Genomic DNA, 25,862 nt, shown 5'->3' with positions numbered 1-25,862 from the left:
TCTGTGACAGACTGGATTAAGAAAATGTGGCACATATACACCATGGAATATTATGCAGCCATAAAAAAGGATGAGTTTGCGTCCTTTGTAGGGACATGGATGCAGCTGGAAACCATTCTTAGCAAACTATCACAAGAACAGAAAACCAAACACCGCATGTTCTCACTCATAGATGGGAACTGAACAGTGAGATCACTTGGACTGGGGAAGGGGAACATCACACACCGGGGCCTATCATGGGGAGGGGGGAGGGATTGCATTGGGAGTTATACCTGATATAAATGACGAATTGATGGGTGCTGACGAGTTGATGGGTGCAGCACACCAACATGGCACAAGTACACATATGTAACCTGCATGTTATGCACATGTACCCTAGAACTTAAAGTATAATAAAAAAAAAAGTGAGATCCTGCAAATAAATAAATAAATAAATAAATTCGGAGAACACTGTGTAGAAACAAAATAAAAAGTTTGTATAGGTTTCTATATGAAGGAATTTTTGTAACTTATATTAGTCGGTAATAAAAATATCCAGGAGAGAAAAAAAAAAAAAACACCCAACACTGGGTAATTTCTAAAGAAAAAAACAAAAACAAAAAACAAAACTATAGGACTCTACAGTAGTCTAGATATGGAGGATTCAAAAAAAGGAACAAATGACAGGGCAAAGCATAGTTAGAACACAGTAGTAACAGTCATAGAAATGGATAAGGGAGTCATCCATTCAGCAAATACTTACTGCTTACTTGTGCCTGGCAACCTGCTCGGCATTAAGGATACAAATTGTGAGTAAGATCTCCTTTGACCTCTAAGTACTCAGTCTTGTAAGCATGTCTTGTAAACACATCTAAGTACTCAGTCTTGTAAGCACATCTTGGTTGCCTCCATAAAAATAAATATACTAGTGTGATATAAGAGCATGTACTAAGTGCATGAAAAGTGAGCAGCCATCTCTCTAGTTGGTCGGAAAAAGCTCCATGAAGCAGTTTTTGCTGAATCTTGAAAGATATAGCTAAGGTCAAATGGCTAATTTTTTAATCATAACCTGCTAGAATTGATCTATAACCAAGGAAGGTAGTAAAGAATTAATAAGGCCACTCTCAACTCACTGCAAAGGAGTTAACTCTTTGAAGGCTATAATACATAAATCTGCTGACTAGTCTCTTGAGACCTTTTGCTTTTAAATTTACTTTAGATTCAGTATTGAAAAGTAAGAGTAATGGACTTAAACTGTGCTTTTCAACCGGCTTTGTTCAGTTCTGACATGTAATGTATTATTTTTTAAAAAATTATTCCTGAAGTTCTATGAGGAATTATGCTGTTTCTGCCTCTCAGCAGCCCTTAGTTTTGCATTAAATCATATGCATTTCTCTTTTTTTATTTTTATTTTTTTATTTTTATTTATTTATTTTTTATTGTATTTTTTATTTATTTTTATTTTTTTATTTTTTTATTTGTTTTATATTTATTTTTATTTTTTTATTTTTTTATATTTTTTATTATACTTCATATGCATTTCTCTTACCATTCTTCAGCTTATTAATGAGATCTTCAGGTTATTTGTGAAATGTTTATTTGGTAATTAATTTTTTTTTTCACCTAGTTCATTTTTTTAACTTTTTTTTTTTTAATAGCAGGGTTTCTTTTCATTGTTGAACTAAAATGGATGTGTTATTATTAACTGAACTCCTTAGTTTACATTAGAGTTCACCCTTTGTATGGTTCTACGGATTTTGACAAATGTATAATGTCATATATCTACCATTATGGCATTATACTGAATAGTTTTGCTGCCCTAAAAATCTCTTGAGTTCCACTTGCTCACCCATCCTTCCTCCTGAGCCCCTGGCAGCCACTGATCTTTTTACTGTCTGTGTAGTTTCGCCTTTTCCAGAATGTCATGTAGTTGGAATCATACAGAATATAGCATTTTCAGACTGGCTTCTTTCACTTAGCAATATGCTAAGACCGGCTCCATTGTAGAGACCCTAACTCAGCGGCGCTAGAGGAATTAAAGACACACACACAGAAATATAGCAGTGTGGAGTGGGAAATCAGGGGTCTCAGCAGCCTTCAGAGCTGAGAGCCTGAACACAGATTTGCCTACACATTTATTGACAGCAAGCCAGTGATAAGCGTTTGTTTCTGTAGATTATAGATTAACTAAAAGTATTCCTTAGGGGAAATAAAGGGATGGGCCGAAGTAAAGGGATGGGTCTGGCTAGTTATCTGCAGCAGGAGCATGTCCTTAAGGCACAGATCTTTCATGCTGTTGTTCGTGGTTTAAGAATGCCTTTAGCGGTTTTCCGCCCTGGGTGGGCCAGGTGTTCCTTGCCCTCATTCCAGTAAACGCACAACCTTCCAGGATAGGTGTCATGGCCATCAGGAACATGTCACAGTGCTGCAGAGATTTTGTTTATGGCCAGTTTTGGGGCCAGTTTATGGCCAGATTTGGGAACCTGTTCCCAACAGCAATATGTGTTTAAGTTCTTCCATGTCTTTTAATGATTTCATGCTGAATAATACTCCATCGTATTGATGTACCACAGCTTGTTTATCCATTCATCTATTGAAGGACATCTTGGCTGCTTCCAAATTTTGGCAATTATGAATAATGCTGGTATAAATATTCACAAACAGGTTTTTGTGTGAACATATTTTCACCTCATTTTGGTTCACACCAAAGAGCACGATTGTGGGATCATATAGTAAGAGTATGTTTAGTTTTATGAGAAACTACAAGCTGTCTTTCAAAGTAGCTGTTCCATTTTATATTCCCACCAGCAGTAAATGAGAGTTCTTGTTGCTCACATCCTCACCAGCATTTGGTGTGTCAGTGTTTTGAATTCTAGCCACTCTAATAAGTGTGTAGTGGTATCTCATTGTTTGTTTTATTTTTTAAAGTCAATTTTCTTTTAAGAATTAGCTACTTTTTAGTATCTTTAAAAATCTCATTAGAGAAGGACGTGGGATATTTTGTTGAAGTGGGGTTTTTAAATTACACATACATTTGCTTTATTAATGATTATGTCTAGTCCATGTTAACTTGAAAAATGAGAATATAATGAGACATTTGTGCTGCTACAAATAGTTTTATATTTGGTCTTCACTTTATTTTAGTAACATTGATAGAGCTTATTTTTCTCAAAAGCTAAGTTAGAGATTATAGGACCAACCAAAGCAACTATTTTCTAAGAGTAATAATAAGTGCCTCAGGTGCCAAATTTGTAGTTACCTTCAACTATTGGAAGCGTATGAGTACTTAATGCCCTGGAGAGTCAAATATAATGTACTTTAATACAGAAAATAGAAATACTGAAAAAATGTAAATTGGATTTCACCTATAGCTTTAGAAACTCTGAACATTATTTTCTTAGAAAATAGATGTGTTCAATAAGAATAGAAATTATGTATTACTGGCCGGGCGCGGTGGCTCAAGCCTGTAATCCTAGTACTTTGGGAGGCCGAGACGGGCGGATCGCGAGGTCAGGAGATTGAGACCATCCTGGCTAACACGGTGAAACCCCGTCTCTGCTAAAAACTACAAAAAACTAGCCGGGCGAGGTGGCGGCGCCTGTAGTCCCAGCTACTCGGGAGGCTGAGGCAGGAGAATGGCGTAAAACCCGGGAGGCGGAGCTTGCAGTGAGCTGAGATCCGGCCACAGCACTCCAGCCTGGGCGACAGAGCAAGACTCCGTCTCAAAAAAAAAAAAAGAAAGAAATTATGTATTACTGTCTGCAGCTCGCTTTGTCTAATTATATCCAATTTATTCTTCCAGTCAATATTTCAGGAGTGACTAATATACCAGACGTTTTTTAGTTGCTAGGGATACAGTGATAAATGACAAAATCTCTGCCTCTGATTGCTCACAGCCTAATGGGGGGAAAAGAACAGTGAATGATAAACTCTTCAGGGAACACGTAGGAGGGGCAAACAGTTAATCTTACCTTAGGGATCACTAAAGCTTTCTGGAGGAGGTAGTTTCTAAATGGAAGCCTGAAAGAGTTGTTCTAGGTCAAGAGAAACAAAGAAGGGGAAACAGCTTGTACAAAGTCCTAGAGATTAAAGAAAACATTCTTTCAGGATGTGCACATGGTTGGGTATGGATAAAAAGACTGTAAAAGAATGGCATCATAAAAATTAAGAAGTAAATTGTCACATAAATATATGTATTTCTTATGTACCTACAAAAATTAAAAATGAAGAAAATAAGTAAATTGTGAAAGGCCTTGATACTATGGAGTTTGACTTAATCTTGAAAAGTAAGATCTTGAAAGGTTTTTAGCAGAAGTGATATGGTCAGATCTGGTACGTTGGTAGGCTTTCAGTAAATGTCTTTTCCCTTATTCCTTTTTTCTCTTTCTTTCTTTTTTTGTTTAAAGAGATGAGATGTTGCTTTTTTCCCAGGCTGGAGTACAGTGGCATGCACCATAGCTCAAGCTCCTGGGCTCAGTGTTGAACTCCTGCCTCAAGCAATCCTCCCACCTCAGCCTCCGAAAGCCCTGGGATGATAATGATGATGATTATTATTTTGAGACAGAGTCTTCCTCTGTCATCTAGGCTGGAGTGCAGTGGCGCTATCCTTGGCTCACTGCAAGCTCTGCCTCCTGGGTTCATGCCATTCTCCTGCCTCAGCCTCCCAAGTAGCTGGGACTCCAGGTGCCCACCACCAGGCCTGGCTGATTTTTTTGTATTTTTAGTGGAGACGGGGTTTCACCGTGTTACCCCGGATGGTCTCGATCTCCTGACCGCATGATCCACCCATCTCAGCCTCCCAAAGTGCTGGGATTACAGGTGTGAGCCACTGCGCCTGGCCAGCCCTGGGATTATAAACCACTGTGCTTGGGACATTCTTTTTGGGGGTTAATCAGCAAACAGAAAAACCTCTTCTGACAACTCCCTGTACATTCTTCTTCCCAGTATAGATGAGACTTTTTGTTTTTAAACACTTCCACAGAATGAAAATGTATAATCCAGAGTATATACATTCTCACTGAATTATTGTACTGTTTCAGGAAGGAGTGTTGCCAGTAGGAGACATAAAAGTCTTCGCACAGTGAAAGCTGAAATGCATCAAGCAGATGATGTGACCTGTCCACTTCTAAATTCCTGTCTTAGTGAAAGGTAAGATGAAGCGATCATATTAAAATATTTAAATGTAACATTTCCCTACATATATTTGTTTTATGAAGATGAATCTGATTTTTATGCTAATATTTTGGCTAAAAGCCTGGTGGAAGATCTTATATTTTAAAATAATCTTTTACGTTGAGTCCTTTAATAGAATACTTTTTATGTTAGAAACATGCAAGTTGTTGTTCTTGTGATGTTGAATTGGCTGGTTTTCTGTATATTCTGTGATTTTTTTAAGTAACAAAAATAACAGTTGTGAAAAGCAGTAAGTCAGTCCTTGAATTATCAATTTAAAATAAATTGTGCACTTTTCATCTTTGGAGAGAATATGATTTACTTTACAATTTTTTTTTGTTTTCTTCAGACAGAGTCTGTCTCTGTCACCCAGGCAGGAGTGCAGTGGCACAGTCTCTGCTCACTGCAAGCTCCGCCTCCCGGGTTCACGTCATTCTCCTGCCTCAGCCTCCCAAGTAGCTGGGACCACAGGCGCCCGCCACCTCGCCTGGCTAATTTTTTGTGTTTTTAGTAGAGATGGGGTTTCACCATGTTAGCCAGGATGATCTCGATCTCCTGACCTCATGATCCACCCACCTTGGCCTCTGAAAGTGCTGGGATTACAGGCGTGAGCCACTGTGCCCGGCCTACTTTACCAAAGTTTTGAGTTTAAAATATACAGTTTCCAGCAGCTGAAATTTGTGAGTATATACATGTTGGCATTTTAAACATCACTTGGTGACAAAGTTTTGAGTTTAAAATATACAGTTTCCAGCAGCTGAAATTTGTGAGTATATACATGTTGGCATTTTAAACATCACTTGGTGATTACTTAATGCTTCATGAGAGATTTACTTTTTAAAAAGTAATATAAAATATCTAAAAGTACTATTCCAACAATTTATATGAATGAGAATCTTCTTTTAAAAATAAGATAAACTAGTTTTTGACAGTTTTTTAAAAAATAACCTAAGGAATTTGCTTTGTTTTATTTTAGTCCTGTTGTTCTACAGTGTACGCATGTAACACCACAAAGAGATAAGTCAGGTATGATTAAAAACAATGCTTTTTATTCTTAGAATACTAGAAATGTTAATAAAATTAAAACTTAACAATTTTCCCCTTTTTTACCCCCAGTGGTATGTGGGAGTTTGTTTCATACACCAAAGTCTGTGAAGGTAAATATTCTACCTGGTTTATTTTTATGACTTAGTAATTGAGAATTTGACAATAGCGTTATACCTTTCCCCTGAGATTTACAAATCTGTACCTAGCATTCTTCCTCATATAGGCATTCAGTAAACGATAAGTGAAATAAAAAGTGAATGAAAAAATAATATCCTTAATGATCAGGGCATTTCTGTAAAAAAATAAACTCTTTTATTTCCTCCCAGGGTCGTCAGACTCCAAAACATATTTCTGAAAGTCTGGGAGCTGAGGTGGATCCTGATATGTCTTGGTCAAGTTCTTTAGCTACACCACCCACCCTTAGTTCTACTGTGCTCATAGGTAATAATAGCAAATGTATATTTACAAGAAAGAGCAGATAAGGTTGATAATTGTCATCTCTAATACTTCTGTTAAAAAGAAAATACTAGATAATGTCTTTGATAAGTGTGTTAGTAGTTGACAATAATTTTATTCTGTTAAGTGTAGATTGGGATAAATACAAACACATTAAGTGGTAGTCTGTCCACTGGGGTCAAGCATTGTGTTTTAGTACGATGTGATTAATGTAGACTAGCTTACAAATATTCCTTTACTGGCCCATACAAGCATTTAAGAGGCAGTATTTGGTGTGACTGAATTTTTTTTTACAGATGATTGTGGTAATTAGGGCATTAAAGCAGCATTAAATAAGCTTTTGTTTTCTCTACTTAAATGTGTTCTAAGGTCTGTATTGCCAGTAGTACTGAGTTGAGGTCTTAAGTTCCACAAGTGTAAATTACACAACTATGTGATAAACTGCAATATTTAATTTATTCATTCATTAAACTGTAAACTATTTGCAGTCTCACCATAGTTTCTGTTACTAGGATCTAGAAATATTTCCTATTGTAGGCTGGTTGCAGTGGCTCACGCCTGTGATATGAACACTTTGGGAGGCTGAGAAAGGCAGATCACCTGAGGCCAGGAGTTTGAGACCAGCCTGTACAACGTGGTGAAACCCTATCTCTACTAAAAATATAAAAATTAGCCAGGCGTGGTAGAACACACCCATAATCCCAGCTACTTGGGGGCTGAGGCATGAGAATCGCTTGAACCCGGGAGGCAGAGGTTGCGGTGAGCCGAGATTGTGCCACTGCACTCCAGCCTGGGTGACAGGGAGGCTGAGACGGGAGGATCACGAGGTCAGGAGATCGAGACCATCCTGGCTAACATGGTGAAACCCCGTCTCTACTAAAAACAGAAAAAATTAGCTGGGCGTGGTGGCAGACACCTGTAGTCCCAGCTACTCAGGAGGCTGAGGCAGGAGGATGGTGTGAACCCGGGAGGCGGAGCTTGTAGTGATCTGAGATCACGTCACTGCACTCCAGCCTGTGCGACAGTGAGACTCCAGCCCCCTCCCCCAAAAAAGAAAAAACTTCCTGTTATAAAACTACTTACAAATCTCAGAGTAGCTGAGATTTGGCTAATCATGACTTAGTATTTGAAAAGTTGTGACTTTTTTTTTTAATTGAGACAAGGTTCTTCTGTGTTGCCCAGGCTGCCGTGCAGTGGCATAGTCGCAGTTCACTGTAGCCTCAACTTCCCAGGCTCAATTAATCTTTCTACCTGTTAGCCTTCCAAGTAACTGGGACTACAGGTACCATGCCACCAGTGTACTACCAGTCCTGGCTAATTTTTTTTGTATTTTTTGTAAAGGTGGGTCCTGCCATGTTGCCCATACTTGTCTCAAATTCCTGAGCTCAAGCAGCCACCACACCCACCTGTGACCATTCTTTTTTATTTTTATGAGATAATAAACATATGTTTAAATAAATATCTGTAAATAAATATGATTATAGTACAAACAAGTATTTGGAAGTTCATCTAAACAAACGCATCACAGTTTATAGGCAAAGGATGAAAGATTGAATAGTAATGGGAAAAAAAGTAAGTATTCATTAGCATTCTTTTTCCTTCCCTTTTTTTTTTTTTTTGTTTTGAGGCGGAGTCTCGCTCTGTTGCTCAAGCTGGAGTTCAGTGGTGCCATCTCGGCTCACTGCAACCTCTGCCTTCCGGGTTCAAGCAATTTTCGTGCCTCAGACTCATGAGTAGCTGGGATTACAGGCACCCACCACCACACCCAAGTAATTTTTGTATTTTTAGTGAAGAGGGGGTTTCACCGGGTTGGCCATTGTGGTCTTGAACTCCTGACCTCAAGTGATCCGCCCGTCTCAGCCACTTTTTTTTTTCTAAGAAGATACTGGGCCAGATCATTGTTTCTCAGTTTGCAGATTATGACCTATTAATAGTTGTGAAACTTATTTTGTGAGTCATATCTGCTCTTTTTAAATGTAATGAAAATTCTGAGTACATCATGTAGTTAGGGTTTAGAAAATAAAAAATACGGTATACCTAGTTAAATTTAGACTTCAGATTAACAGCGAATAATTTTGAGACGTACTTAACACTAAAAAATTATTCGTTGGATATCTGAAATTCAAATTTAATGAAGTGTCCTGTATTTTATCCAGAAGTCCTACACACAGTAAAGTTTGTTTTGTAAAATGTTTTTACTTAACCGTTGTGTGCCCATGTGTGTGCAGTCATAAAGTGTGTGTGTGTGTATGTGTATGTATGTATATATAACTAGGTTGTACTCAAAGCCCGAGCTTAATTTATTCCCAAACCAGTATTATATTTTGTTTATTCTGTCAAAATAACATTCTATTTTGATTCCTCTTTAGCTGGGAGTAAATTAACCCTATTCTGTTGCTTAGATGAAATAATATGGATAAAATCATTTTGAAAAAACGTGTTTAACATACAGTATGCCTTTAGGCTGTAATATTATCTAAATGAATGCTAAAGTCTCCAAGCTTTAGCTTTTAAGTCATAACCTCACAGCATCATCTGATTTTCCAACTCATTGTGGACAGTATTACCATAAAGTAATGATCACTAAGCCATATCTTACCACCTTGTGAGTAGTACAAAGGAAGGAAGTATAGTTTATTCACTGCGTTGATTGACCTTTCTAGTTACTATACTTGTGTACTTGAATCAATTCATTTTGTTTCAAATGTGTCACGTAATCAAATAGTAGATGTGCTTTTTTATGTCTGACAAAAAATGAGTTTTTGCATTGTAGTGATAATATACAATACACATAAATTTTTATCTTGCAGTCAGAAATGAGGAAGCATCTGAAACTCTAATTCCTCATGATACTACTGCTGTAAGTAAATATGACAAATTGATTAGACTGTTGACACTGCTAACAATTTTGGAATGCCTTGTTAAATTATTTATCTTACATTTTTAATTTCCTAATCTGTAATTTATCTAAGCCTTTGAGAAAGTCTCTAAACCTGATCCTATATGTGATTTTACCTTTCTGTGAAACTCTGCTGTCTCTCTATTTAAAAAGTTGCATATATACAATATATACAGAAGTCCCGTCTTATTCATGGGGTATATATTCCAATATCCCCCAGTGAATGCCTGAAACCTTAGATGGTACTGAACCCTATACGTATATTAAAAATATGTGTAATATTTATGTATATATACCTATAATCTTTTTTCTATAAGCACATACCCTGTGATAAAGTTTAATTCATAAATTAGGCACAGTAAGAGATTAACAAGAACTAATAATAAAATAGAAAAATTATAACAAAATACCGTAATAAAAGTTATGTAAATATTGTCTCTCTGTCTCAAAATACCTTTTTGTTCTGTACTCGTGTGGCAGCAGCTTCATCAGCAGATGAATATAAAAATAAAAATTTTTATTTTTTTCAGTCCAAACCTAATCTTGAATCTGTGTAACATTCCCTTACTTGCAGTAAATGGCTTGGTGTCATTTGTTTCAGGAGATCCCTTACTGAAGTTTTCGTATAGGCTCTATGCTTTCTGGCATAATGTGTAGCTGTCAATCAAAACAATCTGTTCATGTTTTCTACCCACAAATGTAATACCTTTTTTATTTCTATGGTGCACTGTGTGGCCATAACTTTTGCAGTTTGAGGTGTAACAGGAAAAACAGCTCATATGTCTTTCTCCTTCACAATCTCACAGATAGATTTGTTCTTACCATAGATGTCACAGTACATTTTTTTTTCCTTAAGTCAAGAACTTTCACTGTTTCAATTAAAGGAAGCACTTTATGGCTTCTTTCTGGCATATTTGAATTGCCAGCATCATTACACTTGTGCTTTGGGGCCATTGTTAAGTAAAATAAGGGCGACTTGAACACAAGCACTGTGGTACCACAATAGCCGATCTGATAACCAAGACTACTAAGTGACTAGCAGGTGGGTCCCATATACAGCCTCAATACTATCGCTGGACAAAGAGATGATTCATGTCCCAAGTGGGATGGAGCAATATGGTGCAGGTTTTTTTTTCTCCATTTCCATTTTCCTTTCCAAAGATTTCCACATCCTAATGGTGCAAGATTTCATCACACTACTCAGGATGGCACACAATTTAAAACTTATTAATTGCTTACTTCTGGAATTTTCCATTAAAAATTTTTGGACCTAGGTTGATTGCAGGTAACTGAAATCACCAAAAGTGAAACCATGGATAAGGGGGGGACTACTACTATATTTGCGTTGAGAGTTTTTATACTAGTGATTTTTAAACTATACTTTTTGCAGAATGTGAAAAGCTATTTTTCTAACCCTGATAAAAGTCTGAAGAAAAATGATAGATGTATCCCTTCTATGACAGACAGTGAAAACACAAATCAAAGAGAAGCTACAAGTCATGGTAAGTCCTCTGTTTAGTTGAACTACAGTTTTTTTTGTTGTTGTTGTTGTTTTGGGGATTTTTTTGAGATGGAGCCTTGCGCTGTCACCCATAATCTCAGTTTACTGCAACCTCTGCCTCCCGTGCTTAGGCGATTCTCCTGCCTCAGCTTCCCAAGTAGCTGGGATTACAAGCATGCACTACCATGCCCGACTACTTTTTGTATTTTTAGTAGAGCTGACATTTCACCATGTTGGCCAGGCTGGTCTCAAATGGGCATAAGCCATCGTGCCCAGCCTGAACTACTGTTTTTAATTGGCACCATTGAAGGATTGCTCCTCTTTTCTTAAAGAGAAAATGCATTACTTTTCCTTTCTTGACTACTGAAGTAGTGTTTTATCTCAAAGTATTGAGAGTAGAAACTAACTTGATGTGCCTGTGATCCCAGCTACTCAGGAGGCTGAGGTGGGAGGATTGCTTAAGCCCAGGGGGTCAAGGTTGCAGTGAGCTGTGTTTGTGCCACTGCACTCCCACCTGGGTGACAGAGTGAGACCCTGTCTCAATGGAAAAAAAGAGAAACTAATTTGATTTCCATGACGGTATTTAAATACCATATAAGATAGTACTGTTCAATATGTGGTTGTGACACAAAAACAAAGCCTATTGAAAATTTTCAGAGACAGTAAGATATATAATTAACAAAATCTGAGCTTTTTTTCTAATTAGAAAATAAATGTGGTTTAGATACACCATAGTTGACCTAATCAGGTCATGGATTATTGCAGTTTTCTTAGTATGTGTGTATGTTTGTATAACTGTAGGATTTGGTATCTGTTTTTGCCTGTGGTATCATGTATGTATGTGTATGCATATGTAAAATCAGATTTACCCTTATACGGCCACAAAATGGATTTGGAACATCTCTTTTGATAGGTCTTAGAATATTTAATTGTATATATGGTAAGATTAGGTGAGTTTTGTGTAGAACTGCTAAAGAAAGACTTTTAGGGATTGTTGTGTGAATAAAAGGCTTTAGGTTCATTGGAATTAGGGGAATCAGGCTTTACTAGGAGAACAGGAGAAGGGGTGACTAGCCAAAAAATAAAATGCCAAGTACTCACAATAACCCTTTAAATACTGACATGTAATATTTAGTATATTCTATATATACTGTTTCTATGAGAAAGGTTGTGAGAATAATGTAAATTATATGGCTTATAAAATGTTATTAATGTGCTTCTGTTTTATACTTTAACAGGATTTGGAAAAACGTTAGGGAATTCATTTAAAGTAAATAGCTGCAAAGACCACATTGGAAAGTCAATGCCAAATGTCCTAGAAGATGAAGTATATGAAACAGTTGTAGATACCTCTGAAGAAGATAGTTTTTCATTATGTTTTTCTAAATGTAGAACAGGAAATCTACAAAAAGTAAGAACTAGCAAGACTAGGAAAAAAATTTTCCATGAAGCAAACGCTGATGAATGTGAAAAATCTAAAAACCAAGTAAAAGAAAAATACTCATTTGTACCTGAAATGGAATCAAGTGATACTGATCCATTAGATTCAAATGTAGCAAATCAGAAGCCCTTTGAGAGTGGAAGTGACAAAATCTCCAAGGATGTTGTACCATCTTTGGCCTATGAATGGTCTCAACTAACCCTTTCAGGTCTAAATGGAACCCAGATGGAGAAAATACCCGTATTGCATATTTCTTCTTGTGACCAGAATAATTCAGAAAAACACCTATTAAACACAGAGAATGAAAGAAAGAAAGATTTTCTTACTTCAGAGAATTCTTTGCCACCTATTTCTAGCCTACCAAAATCAGAGAAGCCATTAAATGAGGAAACAGTGGTAAATAAGAGAGATGAAGAGCAGCATCTTGAATCTCATAGCGACTACATTCTTGCAGTAAAGCAGGCAATATCTGAAACTTCTCCAATGGCTTCTTCATTTCAGGGTATCAAAAAGTCTATATTCAGAATAAGAGAATCACCTAAAGAGACTTTCAGTGCAAGTTTTTCAGGTCATATGACTGATCCAAACTTTAGAAAAGAAACTGAAGCCTCTGAAAGTGGACTGGAAATACATACTGTTTGCTCACGGAAGGATGACTCCTTATGTCCAAATTCAATTGATAATGGAAGCTGGCCAGCTGCCACCACACAGACTTCTGTAGCTTTGAAGAATGCAGGTTTAATATCTACTTTGAAAAAGAAAACAAATAAGTTTATTTATGCTATACATGATGAAACATCTTATCAAGAAAAAAAAATACCAAAAGACCAAAAATCAGAACTAATGAACTGTTCAGCCCAATTTGAAGCAAATGCTTTTGAAGCACCACTTACATTTGCAAATGCTAATTCAGGTACCTCTCTCTTTTTTTTTTTTTTCTTTGGGTAAATAATACATATAGTTTTATAGATGATGATTCCTTATGTGTTTTTTTGTGCTTTTAAAAATCTTCGTATCTTATATTTAATCTTAGGCATCATCTGTATGCATTATTGTTTAGGTCTTTAATTACCAGTGTTTAGAATCATATCAGTCAAACATGGTAGATAAGTCTGCATAGTATGTATATATATATCCGTCACTCTTGAGACAGCTTTATTTTATTTTAAATTCTAGGGTACATGTGCAGGACTTGCAGTTTTGTTACATAGGTAAACGTGTGCCATGTTGGTTTGCTGCACCTGTCAACCCTTCACCTAAGCATTAAGCCCAACATATATTAACTATTTTTCCTGATGCTCTCCCTCCCCCAACACACCCCACCTCCAGACAGACCGTAGTGTGTGTTCCTCTCCCTGTGTCCGTGTGTTCTCATTGTTCAGCTCCCACTTATAAGTGAGAACATGTGATGTTTGGTTTTCTGTTCCTGCATTAGTTTGCTTAGGATAATGGCTTCCAGCTCCATCCATGTCCCTGCAAAGGACATGATCTTGTTCCTTTTATGGCTGCATGCTATTCCATGGTGTATAGTTCCACATTTTCTTTATCCAGTCTGTCATTGATGGGCATTTGGGTTGATTCCATGTCTGTGCTATTGTGAATAGTGCTGCAGCGAACATACACGTGAATGTATCTTTATAATAGAACGATTTTTATTCGTTTGGTTATATACCCAGTAATGAGATTGCTGAGTTAGATGGTATTTCTGGTTCTAAGTCTTTGAGGAATTGCCACGCTGTCTTCCACAATGGTTGAACTAATTTACATTCCAGCCAACAACTTGAGACAGTTTTTAATTCATAAACATTCAGAGCTTGGCTAGCTAATTCCTGCTTTAATTTAAAAAGTGTTTATTATACACAAATTGGACAACTCTATAAATATGTGGTGGTATTTACTGTGTATTTTTCTCTAAAGCATGTTAAAAAAATTAGGCTAGATATAGTGGCTAATGCCTGTAATCTTAGCACTTTGGGAGGCTAAGGCAGGAGGATCACTTGTGGTCAGGAGTTTAAGAACACCCTGGGCAATATAGCAAGACCCCATTTCTACAAAATATTTAAAATACCCAGGCATGGTGGCATGCTTCTGATGTTGTAGCTACTCAGGATGCTCAGACGGGAGGATCACTTGAGCCCAAGTGATGAGGCTGCAGTGAACCAAAATTGTAACAGTGCACTCCAGCCTGGGCCACAAAATGAGACCTTGTCCCTAAAAAAAAAAAAAAAAAAAAGAAAAAAAAAAAGGAAGTACTAGCTAAATTTAATATAGGCCAGTTCTAAAATAATGATTTGTTGCTGTTGTTGTTACATAATTTTCTTAAATATTTTGAAGATTGAGTACTGTTATTGCTCTATTTCGGCATCTCTGTGGTGTAACTCTGTCCTCTTTGTTGTTGCAACTGTTCACTTAGCGACTAAACTGTATGTTTACAAAGTGATTTTATCTCCCTATGAGAAGATTTTAGTGAATAGCTCAGTGAATAGTAGAGTTGGTGAGACCAGAGTACAGAACTGTTTGAAGTTTGGGTTCAATTTTTAGAGGAAAATGTTTGATACTATGCATATCATAGTTAAAGCCAATGAAAAAGTTAATATAGGCCAGACGCGGTGGCTCATGCCTATAATCCCAGCACTTTGGGAGGCCAAGGCAGGCAGATCACTTAAGGGCAAGAGTTCGAGACCAGCCTGGTCAACATGGTAAAACCCCATCTCTATTAAAAAAACAAAAATTGTCCAGATGTGGTGGCATGTGCCTGTAATCCCAGCTACTCTGGAGGCTAAGGCAGGAGAATCACTTGAACCTGGGAGATGGAGGTTGCAGTGAGCTGAGATCATGCCACTGCACTCCAGCCTGGGTGACAGAGCGAGACTCCATCTCAAAAAAAAAAAAAAAAAGAGCTAATACATGTGATCACTGATGAAATAAATGTGATCACTGATGAAATAAAATGCAATTAAGAACTGGTTAGTAGAAAATTCAGAGGGTCAAGAAATTTAACAGAGCAGTTGAGCTCATTTGCCTTTATCATTGAGATTAGGTCGTCTTTCAGGCTGTTAGTATATGGACCCTGTTTTTAAAAATTGTGGTTTTGTTTTTTTCAATGTGAAAAAATTAAGAAAATTGTTACTTTTCTAATTCCTTTTCTATGCCTTGCTTTTCTGTTCACACCTGTATTAGTAGCAATGAAATTTTTTCAATTTTATTTTCCAATAAAAATTACTTTGAGTTTTGTTTATGGTAGCTAGCTACTTCCTTGACCTAGATATTAATTTTGATTGAGTTGGTACCTATTATTACAAAAAAACTTAGTTCTAATTTATCTTTAGCAAAAAAATGTAATAACTAAAAAATAGAGCATATTTAGGATTCTTTCTGCTTTAAATTTGACATTCACTTATTCTCATGTAATTTGTGTTTTGAACACTACCCTTTTTATTTATTTTTATTTTTTAGAGACTGTCTCATTCTGTTACCTAGTCTGGAGTGCACTGGTGTGATCTCAGCTCACCGTAGCCTCAACCTCCTGGGGTCAAGCAGTCCTTGCACCTCACCCTCCCGAGTAGCTGGCACCACATGCATACACCACCACACCCAGCTAATTTTTATTTTTCTTAGAGTCATGGTCTCGCTATGTTGCCCAGGCTAGTCTCGAACTCCTGGGCTCAAGCAGTCTTCCTGCCTCAGCCTCCCAAAAGTGCTGAGATTACAGGCATGAGCCACCGTGCCCAAACACTACCTTTTTAACTTAGTGAAAAATATTTAGTGAATGTGATTGATGGTACTTTAATTTTGTCACTTTGTGTTTTTATGTTTAGGTTTATTTCATTCTTCTGTCAAAAGAAGCTGTTCACAGAATTATTTTGAAGAACCAACTTTGTCCTTAACCAGCTCTTTTGGGACAATTCTGAGAAAATGTTCTAGAAATGAAACATGTTCTTCTAATAATACAATAATCTCTCAGGATCTTGATTATAAAGAAGCAAAATGTAATAAGGAAAAACTACAGTTATTTAGTATCCCAGAGGCTGATTCTCTGTCGTGTCTGCAGGAAGGACAGTATGAAAATGATCCAAAAAGCAGAAAAGTTTCAGATATAAAAGAAGAGGTCTTGGCTGCAGCACATCACCCAGTACAACATTCAAAAGCAGAATATAGTGATACTGACTTTCAATCCCAGAAAAGTCCTTTATATGACCATGAAAATGCCAGCACTCTTATTTTAACTTCTACTTCCAAGAATGTTCTGTCAAACCTAGTCATGATTTCTAGAGGCAAAGAATCATACAAAATGTCAGATGAGCTCAAAGGTAACAATTATGAATCTGATTTTGAACTAACCAAAAATATTCCCATGGAAAAGAATCAAGATGTATGTGCTTTAAGTGAAAATTCTAAAAATGTTGAGCTATTGCCACCTGAAAAATACATAAGAGTAGCATCACCTTCAAGAAAGGTACAATTCAACCAAAACACAAATCTAAGAGTAATCCAAAAAGATCAAGAAGAAACTACTTTAATTCCAAAAATAACTGTCAATCCAGCCTCTGAAGAACTTTTCTCAGGCAATGAGAATAATTTTGTCTTCCAAGTAGCTAATGAAAGGAATAATTTTGCTTTAGGAAATACTAAGGAACTTCTTGAAACAGACTTGACTTGTGTAAACGAACCCGTTTTCAAGAACTCTGCCATGGTTTTATATGCAGACATAGGTGATAAACAAGCAACCCAAGTGTCGATTATGAAAGATTTGGACTCATCAAATATAGTTTATGATCTTGCAGAGGAGAACAAAAATAGTGTAAAGCAGCATCTAAAAATGACTCTAGGTCAAGATTTACAACCGGACATCTCCTTGAATATCGATAAAATACCAGACAAAAATAATGATTGCATGGACAAATGGGCAGGACCCTTAGATCCAATTTCAAATCACAATTTTGGAGGTAGCTTCAGAACAGCTTCAAATAAGGAAATCAAGCTCTCTGAACATAACATTAAGAAGAGCAAAATGTTCTTCAAAGATATTGAAGAACAGTATCCTACTAGTTTAGCTTGTGTTGAAATTGTAAATACCTTGGCGTTAGATAATCAAAAGAAACTGAGCAAGCCTCAGTCAATTAATACTGTATCTGCACATTTACAGAGTAGTGTAGTTGTTTCTGATTGTAAAAATAGTCATATAACCCCTCAGATGTCATTTTCAAAGCAGGATTTTAATTCAAACCATAACTTAACACCTAGCCAAAAGGCAGAAATTACAGAACTTTCCACTATATTAGAAGAATCAGGAAGTCAGTTTGAATTTACTCAGTTTAGAAAACCAAGCTACATATTGCAGAAGAATACATTTGAAGTGCCTGAAAACCAGGTGACTATCTTAAATACTACTTCTGAGGAAAACAGAGATGCTGGTCTTGTCATAATGAATGCCCCATCGATTGGTCAGGTAGACAGCAGCAAGCAATTTGAAGGTACAGTTGGAATTAAACAAAAGTTTGCTGGCTTGTTGAAAAATGACTGTAACAAAAGTGCTTCTGGTTATTTAACAGATGAAAATGAAGTGGAGTTTAGGGGCTTTTACTCTGCTCATGGCGTAAAACTGAATGTTTCTACTGAAGCTCTGCAAAAAGCTGTGAAACTGTTTAGTGATATTGAGAATATTAGTGAGGAAACTTCTGCAGAAGTAGATCCAATAAGTTTATCTTCAAGTAAATGTCATGATTCTGTTGTTTCAATGTTTAAGATAGAAAATCATAATGATAAAATTGTAAGTGAAAAAAGTAAATGCCAACTGATGTTACAAAATAATATTGAAATGACTACTGGGACTTTTGTTGAAGAAATTACTGAAAATTACAAGATAAATACTGAAAATGAAGATAAATATACTGCTGCCAGTAGAAATTCTCGTAACTTAGAATTTGTTGGCAGTGATTCAAGTAAAAATGATACTGTTTATATTCATAAAGATGAAAAGGACTTGCCATTTACTGATCAGCACAACATATATCTTAAATTATCTGGCCAGTTTATGAAGGAGGGAAACACTCAGATTAAAGAAGGTTTGTCAGATTTAACTTTTTTGGAAGTTGTGAAAGCTCAAGAAACATGTCTTGGTAATACTTCAAATAAAGAACAGTTAACTGCTACTAAAACAGAGCAAAATATAAAAGATTTTGAGACTTTTGATGTATCTTTTCAGACTGCGAGTGGGAAAAATATTAGTGTCACCAAAGAGTCATTTAATAAAATTGTAAATTTCTTTGATCCGAAACCAGAAGAATTGCATAACTTTTCCTTAAATTCTAAATTACATTCTGATATAAGAAAGAACAAAATGGACATTCTAAGTCATGAGGAAACAGACACAGTTAAAAACAAAATACTGAAAGAAAGTGTCCCAGTTGGTACTGGAAATCAACTAGTGACCTTCCAGGAACGACCCCAAGGTGATGAAAAGATCAAAGAACCTAATCTGTTGGGTTTTCATACAGCTAGTGGGAAAAAAGTTAAAATTACAAAGGAATCTTTGGACAGAGTGAAAAATCTTTTTGATGAAAAAGAGCAAGGTACTAGTGAAATCACCAGTTTTAGCCATCAATGGGCAAAGACCCTAAAGTACAAAGAGGCTTGTAAAGACCTTGAATTAGCATGTGAAGCAGTTGAGATCACAACTGCCCCAAAGTGTAAAGAAATGCAGAATTATCTCAATAATGATAAAAACCTTGTTTCTATTGAGACTGTGGTGCCACCTAAGCTGTTAAGTGATAATTTGTGTAGACAAACTGAAAATCTCAAAACATCAAAAAGTATCTTTTTGAAAGTTAAAGAACATGAAAATGTCAAAAAAGAAACAGCAAGAAGTCCTGCAACTTGCTACACAAATCAGTCCCCTTATTCAGTCATTGAAAATTCAGCCTTGGCTTTTTACACGAGTTGTAGTAGAAAACCTTCTGTGAGTCAAACTTCTTTACTTGAAGCAAAACAATGGCTTAAAGAAGGAATATTTGATGATCAACCAGAAAGAATAAATACTGCAGATTATGTAGGAAATTCTTTGTATGAAAATAATTCAAACAATACTATAGCTGAAAGTGACAAAAATCATCCCTCCGAAAAACAAGATACTTCTTTAAATAACAGTAGCATGCCTAATAGCTATTCCTACCTTTCCGATGAGGTATATAATGATTCAGGATATCTCTCAAAAAATAAACTTGATTCTGGTATTGAGCCAGTATTGAAGAATGTTGAAGACCAAAAAAACACTAGTTTTTCCAAAGTAATATCCAGTGTAAAAGATGCAAATACATACCCTCAAACTGTAAATGAAAGTATTTGTGTTGAGGAACTTGTGGCTAGCTCTTCACCCTGCAAAAATAAAGATGCATCCATTAAATTGTCCATATCTAATTGTAATAATTTTGAGGTAGGGCCACCTGCATTTAGTACAGCCAGTGGTAAAATCATTTGTGTTTCACATGAAACAATTAAAAAAGTGAAAGAGATATTTACAGACAGTTTTGGTAAAGTAATTAAGGAAAACGAGAATAAATCAAATATTTGCCAAACAAAAATTGTGGCACGTTGTTACGAGGCATTGGATGATTCAGAGGATATTTTTCATAACTTTCTAGATAGTGATGAATGTAGCATGCATTCACATAAGGTTTTTGCTGACATTCAAAGTGAAGAAATTTTACAACATAACCAAAATATGTCTGGATTGGAGCAAGTTTCTAAAATGTCACCTTGTGATGTTAGTTTGGAAACTTCAGATATACGTAAATGTATAGAGAAGCTTCCTAAGTCAGTTCCGTCTACAAATACTTGTGGGATTTTTAGCACAGCAAGTGGAAAATCTGTCCAGGTATCAGATGCTTCATTACAAAAGGTAAGACAAGTGTTTTCTGAAATAGAAGATAGTACCAAGCAAGTCTTTTCCAAAGTATTGTTTAAAAGTAATGAACATTCAGACCAGCTCACAAGAGAAGAAAATACTACTATACATACTCCAAAACATTTAATATCATCCCAAAAAGACTTTTCATATAATGTGGTAAATTCATCTGCTTTCTCTGGATTTAGTACAGCAAGTGGAAAGCAAGTTTCCATTTCAGAAAGTTCCTTACACAAAGTTAAGGGAATGTTAGAAGAATTTGATATAATCAGAACTGAGCATAGTCTTCACTATTCACCTACATCTAGGCAAAATGTATCAAAAATACTTCCTTGTGTTGATAAGAGAACCCCAGAGCACTGTGTAAACTCAGAAATGGAAAAAGCCTACAGTAAAGAATTTAATTTATCAAATAACTTTAATGTTGAACGTGGTTCTTCAGAAAATAATCACTCTATTAAAGTTTCTCCCTCTCTCTCTCAATTTAAACAAGACAAACAACAGTTGGTATTAGGAACCAAAGTCTCACTTGTTGAGAACATTCATGTTTTGGGAAAAGAACAGGCTTCACCTGAAAACGTAAAAATGGAAATTGGTAAAACTGAAGCTTTTTCTGATGTTCCTGTGAAAACAAATATAGAAGTTTGTTCTACTTACTCCAAAGATTCAGAAAACTACTTTGAAACAGAAGCAGTAGAAATTGCTAAAGCTTTTATGGAAGATGATGAGCTGACAGATTCTGAACTGCCAAATCATGCCACACACTCTCTTTTTACATGTCCCCAAAATGAGGAAATGGTTTTGTCAAATTCAAGAATTGGAAAAAGAAGGGGAGAGGCCCTTATCTCAGCAGGTAAGTGTTCATTTTCACGTTTCGTGTTGCCAATCACTATTTTTAAAGTGTTTATTCAGTAGACTTGGTATGCTAACAAGAGTGTTATAAACTAAGTATGTATTTTCAGCCATTTTTGCGTAGTTTGGGGGAGTATGGTTTGATATACAGATACACAGATTAAGTATCTGTGTACAGATTCTAACTCTTGGTGTACAGATTTCATATCTCTGAATCTGTATGCCAAGAAATCATGTTTTAAGGGTTCTTAATGTATTTTCAAAAGATTATTAGTATAATAATTGAGAAATTACTGTTAAAAAGTTTGAGTTTCTCTAGAAAATTTGAAACTTTTAACAAAACCTGCATAATACTAACTTAACTGTTTTCATATACACAGCAAGTTCAGATTCTGACTTACATGAACTTTAAAAGTTGGTTTCTGGTTATACCATGTACTGGGTAATATATACTACTTAGTTACACTACTTACATAACTTCGGTTTCCTTATCTATAAAATGCAAATAACACCTTCCATGAGGGCTGGGTGTGGTCACTCACGCCTTGTAATCCCAGCACTTTGGGAAGCCCAGGTGGGTGGATCACCTGAGGTCAGGAGTTTGAGACCAGCCTGACCAACATGGTGAAACCCCGTCTTTACTAAAAATACAAAAAATTAGCCAGGTGTGGTGGCGCACACCTATAATCCCAACTACTCCAGAAGCTGAGGCAAGAGAATCACTTGAACCTGGGAGGTGGAGGTTGCAGTGAGCCGAGATCACACCACTGCTCTCCAGCCTGGCAACAGAGTGACACTGTCTCAAAAAAAAAAAAAAAAGTGTATTTAAAGCACTTAGCAGTGAACTTGACACATAGTATGCAGAGAGTATTTAGTAAGCGTTGGCTTGCTCCTTTTTTTCATTTAGGAAGTGAGCTAAAAACAGTATTGTTAGTAAATAGTATCTTGATCTTAATGTTATGTGGACTACTCTAACTTCCCTTTTAAATGTATATATATCTAACAACTTAGTTCAACTACAGTCGTGTGTCATTTGACAGGGATATATGTTCTGAGAAATACGTTGTTAGATTTCATCATTGTGGGAACATCACAGAGTATATTTACACAAACCTAGGTGGTATAGCCTACTATACACTTAGGCTATATGGTATAGCTTATTGCTCCTAGGCTGCAAACCTATACAGCGTGTTACTGTCCTGAATGCTGTAGGCAGTTGTAACACAATGGCAAGCATTTGTGTATGTGAACATAGTAAAGGTACAGTAAAAATACAGTATGAAAATCTTATGGGGCTGGGCGCAGTGGCTTATGCCTGTAATCCCAGCACTTTGGGAGGCTGAGGCAGGCGGATCACCTAAGGTCAGGAGTTTGAGACCAGCCTGGCCAACATGGTGAAACCTCATCTCTACTAAAAATATAAAAATTAGCTGGGCGTGGTGGCACACACCTGTAATCCCAGCTACTAGGGAAGTTGAGGCAGGAGAATCACTTGAACCCTGGAGGCAGAGCTGGGCGACAGAGCAAGACTCCATCTCAAAAAAAAAAAAATTTGTGGGACCACTATTAAAGTCTTACAGGATGACCATTGCATATGTGGTCTGTTGTTGACAAAAATGTCATTATGTGGCAAATGACTATATTAGGTTAACCTAATACATACCTATATTAGATATGTATTTGGTTTTGTTTTTTTGTGTGTGTGTTTTTTCTATTAGTGTATCTGGTAATAATCTTAAATAATTGAATCAGTTGGTTAGTTACAATTAAAGCAAACGCCAAAACTCCAGCATTACAGTGGATAATCTTAATAACTATTTCCTTTTTAGAAAACCTATAGACTCATAAAAATATTTTGGTTATTAGAATTCTTCCTGTCTAGACCTCACATATTACAGAGAGACACTGAAGTTAGTCTCCTCATTCAAAAAGTGTCTTTTGCCCCTAAGTCATTTTGGTGGATACAGATTTACTTAATCAAGTGTTGTCCAGGTCACATTCAATATAGGGTTTACTTTATGGACAAAGTAGTAAGTTTATAATACTTAAACTGTTTGCTGTCCTTTAGTGTGAAATTCTGAAGTGTACATGCTTAAAGATGTTTGTAATTCTTTTGTGGAAAATAATGGTTTTGTTTATAGCAACCCATTCTGTTCTTGTGAATACTGAAGTGTATTGACCTTCTACCTAGGGGGAAAAAAAACAATAACTCAGACTTGTAAATGCTTTCAATGGTGTTTCTGTTTCATATAAGTATATAGCTTAGCCAGCTTCTGGTTACTGGAACAGTACAGGTCACTGTTAAACAATTAAACCACTTTTATAATAATCTAACACCTGCTAAAGCCTTGCATGGACATTTTTGCTTAGTAAATTATACAAATTTATTCCCTGTAATAAAGCATCAAAAAGCAAAGTACCGGTTATCATATATTATCTCAGCATGACATGGAAATGCCTACCTTGAATTATGGTTTAATCTTACCCTCTTAGCCTCTGTAGAACTTTTAAATAAGAATTGTTTCTATTACTAGTACTTTAATGTAATTTGGTAATTTTAAAAAGCCTCTTAACTGTAATTCAAGAATCTACATAATAAATTTCTCCTTCAGTTTAATGGCTGCCCCCTCCCCCACCCGCCGCAAAAAAAAAAAAAAAAGAAAAGAAAAGAAAAAAAGTTTATTTGAAGAAATTTTGTTAGACCTTATTGCCAGTAAACCTAGAGTTATATTCAGTGTCAGTTTTTCAAAAGTAGCTTATCTGTGGTATCTGGTAGCATCTGTTTATCCCTAGACCCTATTCAATAGTGGTGTTTTAAAGTGGTCAAAACAGAACAAAAATGTAATTGACATTGAAAACTGACTTTTCTCTTTCAAAGATTAGGTCACTATTTGTTGTATGTACTTTAGCTTTTAGAAAAATGGACTGTAGTCTTTTGAGAAATAAAACTGATATTATTTGCTTTAAAAACATACATGAAATATTTCTTTTTAGGAGAACCCCCAATCAAAAGAAACTTGTTAAATGAATTTGACAGGATAATAGAAAATCAAGAAAAATCCTTAAAGCCTTCAAAAAGCACTCCAGATGGTAAAATTTGCTCTTTATTTATATCTTTTCTCCCTCTATAGGTATGGTATATAATATTCTTAGTTATTTTTCTCAGTTCTTTTGGGTGTGTGTATTGGAAAATATTTTACAGTGTAGTTTGTTAAATTTGTATCTTATTATTAAGTGGACTTTTCCTTTATAATATCTAATATGATGCTGAAGTAATTGGAAAGCATGAAATGATGATAAAATAATGACTTCTTTATTTTTAAAAGGCTATAAGAATTTAGTAAAAAGGTAGTGTAATATTTAAAGCTTAGGTTTTGGAGTCCAGTGAGACTTTTGGCCTCCAGCATTACAGCAAATCCATCTTTCCTAAATAACACAATGATTTCTATGTACCAAATCCAGTGGACATTTCTCAGTCCTCATTTGACTGTCTTTCAGCTGCATTTGACATAGTTATCATTCTTCTCCAGACCACCACATTCTCTTGGTTCTCCTCCTACATTGCCACTCTTTGTCTGTCTTCTTTGCCTGTTTTTCCTTATTCTAAGCAGGAGTGCCCCACGGCTCAGTCCTTACATCTCTTCTCCATCTAAATTTCATTGTCTGCCAGTTATAACTGCAGACTTAACCTGTCCCTGAACTCCAGACTCGTTCATTTGCCTGCTTAATACATCTTGACTTGCATTGCTAATATGCATCTCAAAGTTAACATGTAACCAGTGCTGAACTCCTGACTCCATCCCTGCTCTAAACCTACTTTTTAGGTTGTCTTTCGTTTCTCAACAAGGGGCAGTACCACTCTTAATGTTTTAGTCTTTTGTTTCCTCATAGTTTATACCAACCCATCAACAAGTTCTGTAGGTTCTGCCATCAAAAATGTAACAAGAATTTGATCATTTCTTTCCGCCTGTACCCTCAGCACTGTCATTAAGCCATTATCATAGCTTCTAGTTGATCTCCCTGCTTTTGCCCCTTTTCTTCAGGCTGTTCTCAACACTGCAACCAGAGTCATCCTAACACAATGGTCAGATCATGTTACTTGGCTGCTTAAAACTCTCCGGCACCTGTCTCGTTTAGGCTGAAATCCAAAGTTCTTACCATGGAATGCTTGAAAATATGACATGTGTAACTATTGTTCATTATATATATTTGGTTTCTAAGTTTAGATAGGAAGAGTTCATATAGTGAAGAATAATTATATTAAAGACGCTTAGTTCTGAAACACATAGGGTAAATCCCACAAGAAGTAGGAACATCTGGAATTTTCTAACTCATCTCCCATTTGTGATAGAAATTTGAAAGTTACAAACACAGGATGGTTTGAATGTCCAGAAAACTGTGTTTATTTCTGTGGTTTTTTTGTTTTTGTTTTTCATCCAACTTGTTCTCCAACCTTTAGTGTGCACAAGAATTCTGAAGAGAGTTGAAAATTAAAACAATGTTTACTGGGTTTTTTTTTTTTTTTTTTTGAGATGTATAAGTAATTGGTAGGGTAATTTTTACTGTATTATTACTTGATAAGCTGTCTTTAGGGGCTGTATAAGATGTAACT

General features: G+C 36.0%; 1 protein-coding gene across 2 annotated transcripts in view; it reads left to right on the top strand.

The window, feature by feature from the left end:
* BRCA2 (BRCA2 DNA repair associated) overlaps positions 1-25,862 on the top strand; it is a 96,679-nt gene that overhangs the window by 5,917 nt on the left and 64,900 nt on the right. For both annotated transcript variants that reach the window (XM_010367067.2, XM_030922112.1), the window contains exons 4-12: positions 5,019-5,127; positions 6,128-6,177; positions 6,268-6,308; positions 6,525-6,639; positions 9,465-9,514; positions 10,944-11,055; positions 12,293-13,408; positions 16,314-21,251; positions 24,245-24,340. In XM_010367067.2, the coding sequence (XP_010365369.2) occupies positions 5,019-5,127; positions 6,128-6,177; positions 6,268-6,308; positions 6,525-6,639; positions 9,465-9,514; positions 10,944-11,055; positions 12,293-13,408; positions 16,314-21,251; positions 24,245-24,340 (6,627 nt within the window). The remainder of the gene's footprint in view (positions 1-5,018; positions 5,128-6,127; positions 6,178-6,267; positions 6,309-6,524; positions 6,640-9,464; positions 9,515-10,943; positions 11,056-12,292; positions 13,409-16,313; positions 21,252-24,244; positions 24,341-25,862) is intronic.

The sequence above is a fragment of the Rhinopithecus roxellana genome, chromosome 18, assembly GCF_007565055.1.
Source record: "Rhinopithecus roxellana isolate Shanxi Qingling chromosome 18, ASM756505v1, whole genome shotgun sequence".
In the NCBI taxonomy this organism is placed as follows: domain Eukaryota; kingdom Metazoa; phylum Chordata; class Mammalia; order Primates; family Cercopithecidae; genus Rhinopithecus; species Rhinopithecus roxellana.
Note: the sequence above shows the minus strand (reverse complement) of the source record. Positions and strands in the feature narration are given on the sequence as shown.